The sequence below is a fragment of the Sus scrofa genome, chromosome 4, assembly GCF_054392235.1.
Source record: "Sus scrofa isolate SSC_HxYL_T2T_F1_AM1 chromosome 4, Sscrofa_HxYL_maternal_Yorkshire_Landrace_v2.0, whole genome shotgun sequence".
Classification (NCBI taxonomy): domain Eukaryota; kingdom Metazoa; phylum Chordata; class Mammalia; order Artiodactyla; family Suidae; genus Sus; species Sus scrofa.
Window position 1 is genome coordinate 94,570,360 of NC_139386.1, and position 10,310 is coordinate 94,580,669.

The 10,310-nt window shown below is 41.6% G+C and overlaps 1 protein-coding gene across 2 annotated transcripts in view; it reads left to right on the forward strand.

Annotated features, from left to right (window-relative positions):
- Positions 1-10,157, forward strand: part of CD84 (CD84 molecule) — a 48,453-nt gene extending 38,296 nt beyond the window's left edge. Inside the window, exons 7-8 of one of the 2 annotated variants that reach the window (XR_014843986.1) lie at positions 8,339-8,872; positions 9,919-10,157. Coding sequence is in view for 1 of the 2 variants with exons in the window: in XM_021089567.2 (XP_020945226.2) it covers positions 8,339-8,431 (93 nt within the window). In the remaining variant the exon portion in view is untranslated. Of the gene's footprint in view, positions 1-8,338 lie in introns of both variants that reach the window. The other variant, XM_021089567.2, reaches the window with a different exon arrangement.
- The last annotated feature ends 153 nt before the right edge of the window (positions 10,158-10,310 follow it).

Here is a 10,310-nt window from a genome sequence, read left to right on the forward strand (position 1 = left end):
CACTTGGAGGAAAGGTATAAAAATACTAAGTTTTTCAGTGAAAAACTGAAGGTGTGGTTCCCTTAGAACTATTGGTACAGGGCCTCAGGATGTTATGTAAAACTGAAGAAGTGACTTGCTAAGAGGCAGTATGTGAGATAGCAAATAAAATATGAAACCACTTCCTTTACACTCTGCTCATCAAAACCACCTCAGATCCTCTACTCTGAGCAACTCTGCAAATGTGCTTTGGCTCCCAGTTCCTTTACTTGTTGCGCCAACCTTGAACTACTAACCAGAAGAATTTCAGAGGCTTTGTATAGCAACTCTGTAAACAGATACAGGAACTACTTAAGAAGTTGGTTTTTTTTTTTAATTTTTTATGATCTTTTTCCAGTGCCCTCTGAGATTCTGGCTAATCTACACATTACCCTTAAGACTCTCCCTTTGCCTGAAATACTTTGCCTCCCTCCCCTTACATCCACTACCGCTAATACACAACTTCACTTAGTTAACGCCTACTCATCCTTCAGGGCTCAGCTCAAATGTCCCTTTCAGCAGGGAGGTCTTCCTATTCCTCAGACCATGTCTCATGCTCATTTTCACTCTTACTGTGAAATCTCATACATCTCTTTCCACCATATCAGTTTTCAATTTTGTGTTTAAATATTTCTCTTGTGATCATTTGATAATGTCTCTCTTTCCCCACTAGACAGTGAGCTCCATCAGGACACAGATAACATCTGATTTTGCTCATCAATTTGTATCCACAGTGTCTGATCCTGCAAGTTACAGAAGAAGTTGTCAATGTATAATATTTTTATTAATTAATGAAGATGCAATTATTGGTACAGCCTTTAACTGCCTTACCTTACCTGGAGTGTGACAATCCTTTGGCACTTATCTCAATGACAAAGCTATTTACTCCTAAGTATATTCCCTTAATAAATTTCCAGTCTTTGGATAGAAATGCAGTAGAAAAATATTGGCTTTACTTCCTGTGTAGAATAATAGAGTTAGAAAACAGAAAAGAATTAGCATCACCAATGTAGGCCTAAGACTTCTATCTTTTGAAAACTGTGCTTACAAGTTTGGCCCTTGGCTGGTGTCTGGGAAGTTGGATTTTGGAAGAGTTCTACCATTCCCTGATAAGAGGGATTCACTGAGGTTAAACTGTTTGTACAACAATTTATTTTATGCGAACACGGGCTTTCCTTCTGGAATTCTAAAATTTTATACATGCTAGGCAGACAGTGCCTACATTACTGGGTATTAATTTAAAAACCCTAGAATCCTAGGTTCAGGGAAGCTTCCCTAGTAGAAAACATCTCACATGTGTTATCATCACATGTCACTAGAGGAATTAAGCCCATCCTGTGTGACGTCACTGGGAGAAGACTCTTGGAAGCTTGTACCTTGGTTCCTTCTAGACACCACTCTATGTACCATCTTCTTTTACTGATTTTGCTTTGCATCGATTCACTGTAACTCATAGCCATGAGTATAACCATATGCTGAGTCCTATAAATCCTCGAATGTTTTTACAATCTATCCAACTTTTCTTCTTTCATCTATCAGTAGCTCCAGAAGTCTAAGCCATTCTCATCTCTTACCTGGACAACAGCATTTTACCTCCTGAAGTCACACTATTCCTGGTGTCCAATCTGTTCCCCACACCACAGCCAGAGTGATCTTTCCAAAACACAAACATGACAATGCTTTCTGGTGGCAGGAAGAACCAATGGATTGCTCTGATGTACAACTTCGTATCTACAATAGTTCCTAAGTTGAAAATTTATAACTAGAAGAATTTATCTGGAAAAAACGGAAAACATATTCAATTATCTAATTCTAGGTAAAGGTAGAAAAAGATACCAAGCCTAGATGGTCTTATGAGCTAGTTATACCATCTCAAATGAAAGGATAATTTTTATGTAATTTTAACTATTCCAAAGCATAGAAAATAGTGGAAAACTTCAAAATTCATTGAATTCTATTAATGTAACGCTCCAAACTGGATGAGGATGATTCCTCTAAAAAAAAAAATATAGACCAGAGACCAGCAAACCATATCCTGTGGACAAATCTTGCCTGCCAAGTCTTTTTACATAGCTCTTGGGTAAGAATAGTTCTTACAGTTCTAAAAGGTTGGAAAAAAATCAAAAGAAAAATAATATTTGGTGATGTGAAAGTTATATGAACTTCTATACATATGTATATATATGTGTGTGTGTATGTATATATATATACTTTGCTTTTTAGGGCTGCACTTGCAGCATGTGAAAGTTCCCAGGCTAGGGGTCAGATTGGAGCTGCAGCTGCCAGCCTACATCACAGCAATGCAGGATCTGAGCCATGTCTTCCACCTATACCACAGCTCATCACAGCAAAGCCAGATCCTTAACCCACTGAGCAAGGCCAGGGATTGAACTTGCGTCCTCATGGATACTAGTTGGGTTCATAACCCACTGAGCCACATCGCGAAAACCCTCAAATTTCAATGTCAATAAATAAAATTTTACCGGCCCTCTCCCAACATTCATTCATTTGCTTTTGTGTGTGTGTGTGTCTTTTTAGGGCCATACCCGTGGCATAAGGAGGTTTCCAGGCTAGAGGGTGAATTGGAGCTAGAGCTACTGGCCTACACCATAGCCACAGCAACACAAGATCCAAACCACATCTGCAACCTATACCACAGTTCACAGCCATGCCAGATCCTTAACCCACTGAGTGAGGCCAGGGATGGAACCTGCATTCTCATGGATGCTAGTCAGATTCATTTCCACTGAGCCGTGATGGGAACTCCCACTTACATATTGACTATGGCTGCTTTCATGCTATAAAAACAAACTTGAGGAGTTCCCGTCATGGTGCAGTGGTTAACGAATCTGACTAGGAACCATGAGGTTGCGGGTTCCGTCCCTGCCCTTGTTCAGTGGGTTAACGATCCGGCGTTGCCGTGAGCTGTGGTGTAGGTTGCAGACACAGCTCCGATCCCTCATTGCTGTGGCTCTGGCGTAGGCCAGGGGCTACAGCTCTGATTAGACCCCTAGCCTGGGAACCTCCATATGCCATGGGAACAGCCCAAAGAAATAGCAAAAAGACAAAAAAACAAAAACAAAAAACAAACAAAAAAACAAAGTTGAGTAGTTGCACAAAGTTGAGTATGTCCCACAAAGTCTAAAACATTCACTACCTTGACCTTTATAGAAAAAAATTGCTAACTCCTGATATAGACCAGTTAAACGTTAAAAAAAAAAATCTTGATTTAAAATTTAGTAAATTGAACCAAGCAATGAATTAATAGGAAAAATGCAACCAAGTAAGATTTATCTCCAAAATGCAAGGATGATTTATCTTTAAGAAGTCTCTTATTGTAATGTTTTGTTTAAACACACTTAAGGGGATAAAAGAATCATCTTGACCAACTCCAAAAAAAATATTTGATTAAATTCAGGAGTGCCCGTCGTGGCACAGTGGTTAACGAATCCGACTAGGAACCATGAGGTTGCGGGTTCGATCCCTGCCCTTGCTCAGTGGGTTAATGATCCAGCGTTGCCATGAGCTGTGGTGTAGGTGGCAGACACGGCTCAGATCCTGCATTGCTGTGGCTCTGACATAGGCTGGCAGCCACAGCTCTGATTAGACCCCTAGCCTGGGAACCTCCATATGCTGCGGGAGTGGCCCAAGAAATGGCAAAAAGAACAAATAAATAAATAAATAAATAAATAAATTCAACTCTGAGTGGTCAAAACAATCTTGGGAAAAAACAAAGTTAGAGGACTCATACTTTCTGATTTCAAAACTTACTACAAAACTACAATAATCAAAATAGTGTGGCCAGGGCATTAGATAGACATAGAGATCAGTGAAATAAATCAGAGAGCCCAGATATAATACCTCAAATATATGGTCAAATGATTTTTGACAAGGATGCCAAAAACACTTGAGAGGACAGTCTTTTCAACAAGTGGTGCTGGGAACACTAGATATCCACATGCAAAAGAATAATGGTGAACCTTGCCTTAAACAATGTACAAAAATTAACTCAAATGTGGAATTCCCTTTGTGGTTCATCGGCTAATGAACTCAACTAGGATCCATGAGGATACAGGTCCAATCCCTGGCCTTGCTTAGTGGGTTAAAGGATCTGGTGTTGCTGTGAGCTGTGGTGTAGGTCTTAGATGTGGCTTGGATCCCATATTTCTGTGGCTGTGGTGTAGGCCATCAGCTGCAGCTCCAATTTGACCCCTAGCCTTGGAACTTCCATATGCTGCCAGTGTGACCCTGAAAAAAAAAATTGAAGTTCATATAACTTTCATATCACCAAACATTATTCTTCTTTTGAGCATGTATCAAAAAGATAAATATAAAAGCTAAGACTACAAAACTCCTACAAGAAAACACAGGGGGAAATCTTCATAACACTGGATTTGACAATGATTTCTTGAATCTGACACCGAAAGCAGAGGCAACAACAACAAAAAAAAAAACAAACAAACAGATAAACCACCTTCATCAAAACTAAAAACTTTTGAACATTAAAAGACACTCTTGGAGTTCCCATCTCTGCCAGGAAGCAGGTTGGATCCCCAGCCCGGCACAGTGGATTAAAGGATCTAGTTGCTGCAGCTACAATGTAGGTTGCAACTGTGGCTCAGATCTGATCCCTGGCTTGAGAACTCCATGTGCTGTGGGGTGGCGAGAAAGAAAGAGAGAGAGAGAAAGGAAGGAAGGAAGGAAGGAAGGAAGGAAGGAAGGAAGGAAGAAAGAAAGAAAGAAAGAAAGAAAGAAAGAAAGAAAGAAAGAAAGAAAGAAAGAAAGAAAGAAAGAAAGAAAGAAAGAAAGGAGGAAGGAAGGAAAATAAAGGATACTCTCAAGTAACAAAGCCCCCAAGTGGGAGAAAATATTTGAAAATCATATATCTGATAAGTGATTAATATCTAGAATATATAAAGAACTCCTATAACTCAATAATAAAAACAAAAATTTAAAGGTATAGACATTTCTCCAAAGAAGAATTGCAAATGGGCAATAAGCAGAGGAAAAGATATTCAACATTACTAATCATTAAAGAAATGCAGAAATGCAGATCAAAACCACAATGAGATACTACTTAATATCCATTAGGATGGCTATTAAAAAAATAAATAAACAAGAAACATTGGCAAGGATGTGGAAAAATCATAACTCTTATGCATTGCTAATGTGAATGTAATATGTTTCAGCCATTATGGAAACAGTTTGACAGTTTCTCAAAAAGCTAAACATAGAGTTACTATATGATCCAGTAATTCCATTCCTGGGGATATATCCAAAGGCACTGAAGCAGATATATATATTCCAGTGTTCACAGCAGCATTATTCACAGTACAGGTTTCCCCTTGCTATCCAAAAGTAGAGAATTCTGGAGTTCCCATTGTGGCACAGCAGAAATGAATCCAACTATTAATCATGAGGTTGTGGGTTCAATCCCTGGCTTCACTCAGTGGGTTAAGGATCTAGCATTGCCGTGAGCTAGCTGTGGTATAGGATGCAGATGCGGCTCAGATCCCACATTGCTGTGGCTGTGGTGTAGGCCAGTGGCTACAGCTCCGATTAAACCCTGGGAACCTCCATATGCTTCAGGTGCAGTCCCTAAAAAAGTAGAGCGTTCCTATGAAAGCTTTTATAAGCGGAGAAGGCATAAAGCAAAGAAGCAATTCCTTAGAATACATCTTGCTAACAGATGCACAAAATGAATCAAGATAGAGCATAGATGTTCACAGAAACAATTCAAAACTGCAGTGCCTTGATATTGAGATACCAAGTGTAGTTCTAGGGGAAGAAGCTTGGCAGTGTCATTCTCACTGCTTAGGGTAGGTGTTGCTTCTGTAGAAGCTCCCGAAAAACAAAAGTTGTAAACAAAACAAAAACAAAAAGCTTTCGCTTTTTGCCTGTACTCATAAATGCGAAAATCCTCTTTGAACTACTTTCAGTTAACAAAAACAGGTAATAATGCAGATCTTTCGTAAAAGTGAAATGACATAAAGTGAACTTTCAAAAAGCAGAGATATCCATATGAAAAATGTCCATAAGCAGATGAATGAATGAAGAAGAGGTAGTGTATACAAACAATGGAATGTTATTCAGCCATTAAAAAGCAGAATGAAATTCTGATACATACTACAACATGGATAAATCTTGAAGACATCATGCTATGTGAAATAAGCCAGACACAAAAGTGCAAACATTGTATGAGTCTACTTATATGAGGTATCCAGGAAAAAGAAATTCATAGAAAGTAGATTAGAGGTTAGTAGATTGGCGGTTACTAGGGGCTGAGGGACAGGGTAAAACAGGGGGTCACACTGATTAATGGTTACAGAGATTCAGTTAGAAGTAACTAAAGTTCTCCACTCAATTCCAGTGTTGGGGGCAGGAGTGCATTTCACATCAGTAAGGAACTCCAACACCCATGAGTAGCCTATATTACAACTCAATTCAGACACTCTCTATGTGGAGACAGCATCAATTTCCACAAGTTAAGGAGTTAGGAGTTGTTGCCAAACCAAACCTGAGTCCATTCACTCATGCACAGTAGTGCCAATCTACCGACACGTGAGCTGTGGTGAAGGAAAGTGTAGGGTTTATTGTAGCTGCCAAACAAGGAGAGCAGGCGGCTGATGCTCAGAAAAGCTGAACTTCCTCCAGGGCTCTCAGGGAAGCATTTCCTTTTTTTTTTTTTTTTTTTTTTTTTTTGTCTTTTTGCCATTTCTTGGGCCGCTCCCGAGGCACATGGAGGTTCCCAGGTCCAATTGGAGCTGTAGCCACCAGCCTGAGGCAGAGCCACAGCAACGTGGGATCTGAGCCACGTCTGCCACCTACACCACAGCTCACAGCAATGCCAGATCCTTAACCCACTGAGCAAGGCCAGGGATCGAACCTGCAACCTTATTGTTCCTAGTGGGATTCGTTAACCACTGCGCCAAGACGCCAAGACGGGAACTCCAGGGAAGCATTTCTAAAGGCAAAGTGAAGGAGGGGAGTCGCAGGGTGCGTGATCAGCTCATGCACAATTCTCTGATTGGTTGATGGTGAGGTGAGAGGGCGGTGTCACAGGGGTTAACATCATCAAGCCTCAGGCTCCAGCCAGCCTGGGGGCTATGTGTTCATGGTCATCAAGTTGTTAACTTCTTCTCTTTGGTGGGGGTTTTAGTATCTGTAAAACAACTCAGGAATGTGCATCAGACCCTGTATCTATGTCCTTCAGGGAGTAACTCAAGATTCTGTGACTATGTGGCTCATTTACTGTTTGAATTGTTACCAGTTCTCCTGACCCAACTGTTATGTTTTGTTACTACTTGTTTACATCATTTCACACATTAATTCTTGAGCTAGGCTTTCGGGACTCCAGGGAGGCCTGGGAAACTAAAGCTTCTCTGCAAAACAGAGGCAGGCAGAGTACATTGCAGGGGTGGGGGGTGGGGGTCTGTCCTGGGAAGGCCCCATAAGGTCCTGCTCAGTTATAGGTTCAGTCCCCAGTCCACTTAACCATCAGTTCAGATGCCCTTCACAAGTGTAGTTTGTCACCTGGGCTTTTGACCACCCAGTCACATGAGAGGTTCCAACAAAGTCTTCCTCAGGTTCAATTAACTTGCTAAAGTGGCTCACAGAACTCAGAGAAACATTTTACTTACTATAATACCGGTTTATTATGAAAGTATACAACTGGAGTTCCCGTGGTGCCACAGCGGAAGCGAATCTGATTAGGAACCATGAGGTTGAGGGTTCGATCCCTAGCCTCGCTCAGTGGGTTAAGGATCTGGTGTTGCCATGATTTGTGGTGTAGGCCGGCAGCTACGGCTCAGATCAGACCCTTAGCCTGGGAACCTCCATATGCCACGGATGCGGCCTTAAAAAGACAAAAAGACAATAAATAAATAAAGTGTACCATTCAATGGCTTTAGGAGTTCCCATCGTGGCTCAGTGGTTAACAAATCCGACTAGGAACCATGAGGTTGAGGGTTCGATCCCTGGTCTTGCTCCGTGGGTTAAGGATCTGGCGTTGCTGTGAGCTGTGATGTAGGTTACAGACGCGGCTCAGATCCCTCGTTGCTGTGGCTCTGGCATAGGCCAGCGGCTAGAGCTCTGATTCGACCCCTAGCCTGGGAACCTCCATATGCCGCGGGAAGTGGCCCTAGAAAAGGCAAAAAGACAAAAAAAAAAAAAAAGGAAGTACACAACTTAGAAACATCCAGATAGAAGAGATGCATGGGTAGGTATGGATAAAGGGCAAGGAGGGAACCATTATTCCCAAATCTCCACATACTCACCAACACAGAAGCTCTCTGAACCTGTCCTTTTGGGTTTTTTACAGAGGCTTCATTCCGTCGGTATAATGGATGAAATCTTTGGCCACTGGCGACTGATTCAACCTGAAGCCTCCTTGGAGGTCAGGAGCTGGGACTGAAAATTCCAACCCGCTAATTGGCTAGTTCCCCTAGCAGCCAACAGCCACCCTTAGATGCAGTCCAAATATCACCTCATTAACATAAACGCATGTGTATTGGAAAGGTGTTTGTTAGGAATAAAAGACACCCACTTCACCTTTACGGCTCTGTAGAGATTTCAGAAACTCAGGACAAGGGACCAAACAGTAAAACAAAAGATATTTGCGTTGCTCTGATGCCTCAGGAAATTTTCCAAGGGTTTCAAGAGCCTTGAGCCAGGAGCTGCAGACAAAAGCCAAATATATATAAGAAATCTGAGTAACCAAAATACATATTTCTTTTTTTTTTTTTTTTAAGGCCGCACCCACAGCATATGGAAATTCCCAAGTGAGGGGTTGAATTGGAGCTGTAGCTGCCAACCTATGCCACAGCCACAGCAGCACGGGATCCAGGCCGAATCTGCGAACTACACCACAGCTCACAGCAACTCTGGATCCTTAACTCACTGAGCAATTCCAGGGACCAAATCCACATTCTCATAGATGCTAGTCGGATTCTTTTTCACTGCCCCAGAACAGGAACTCCCAAATATATATTTCTTATAAATCACAATGTCAAAGGTAATTAAATGTTTTGGAAATATATAATGCTGGTGCTTGCACAGCATTGTAAATGTATTTAATACCATGGAATTGACAGTTAAAAAAATAAATTTTAGGTTACATAACCACAATATGTAATTTGGGTTTTGGGGTTGTTCTTGTTGTTTGCTTGGGGCTACACTTGTGGCATATGGAAGTTCTCAGGCTAGGGGTCTATACCCCAGCTTGCGGCAGTACTGGATCCCTATCCCACTGAGTGAAGCAAGGGATCAAATGTGCATCTTCATGGATACTAGTTGGGTTCTTAACCCACTGAGCCAATAATGGGAACTGCTAATTTCAGTTATTTTATCACAATAAAAGATATACAAAAAGGAAAAAAGTAAACATTTCAATTCACATTGCACACAAGATTTTTGTACTTTGTGGCAGAATAATAACTCAGGTAGTCGGTGTAGGAGCATGGGCTGTGATGCAATCTTTGATATGGCTATTGATTAATATTTGTGGCTTAAGGCTCCAGGGAGTAAGATCCCCACAGGCCTTGTTTACTACAGGGAGTGTACTTACACCCAGATGGACATTAATCCCTAATCCCCTGTGACTCAGTTTAGGGAAGAAAAGGACAAAGAAACTATGAGACATTTATGGGACATTTCCACCCCTAAGACCCCATTGGACAAGGACTGATATAGGTAGTTGGGCAAGGTCAACGGGAAAAAACCATATTTTTATGGACCCCACATTGGTACCCCCCCATCTTCAAGGAACACAAACCCCTAAAAGAAAATAGAGAGGAGTTCCCATTGTGGCGCAGTTGTTAACGAATCCGACTAGGAACCATGAGGTTGCGGATTCGGTCCCTGCCCTTGCTCAGTGGGTTAACGATCCGGCGTTGCCATGAGCTGTGGTGTAGGTTGCTGCGTTGCTGTGGCTCTGGCGTAGGCTGGCAGCTGCAGCTCCGGTTAGACCCCTAGCCTGGGAACCTCCATATGCCACGGGAGCGGCCCAAGAAATGGCAAAAAAGACAAAAAAAAAAAAAAAAAAAAGAAAAGAAAATAGAGAGTTGGGGGGGCTCTTCTCCCCACTCCCAGCAGTCCTGGGAGCTATTTGCTTTCCTGTAATAAAGACTTTGCTTGCCTGCTGCCTGTGTTATTTGCGAAGTTCATTCTTCGGCTGCATGAACAAGAACCCGGATTCCGGTAACATCTTTCTGGCATCATTTTGCTCATAAAAAATAGATTAATAATAAAGTAAAACTATGACTGTTAGTATGAAGATGTTGCCACGCCTCTGA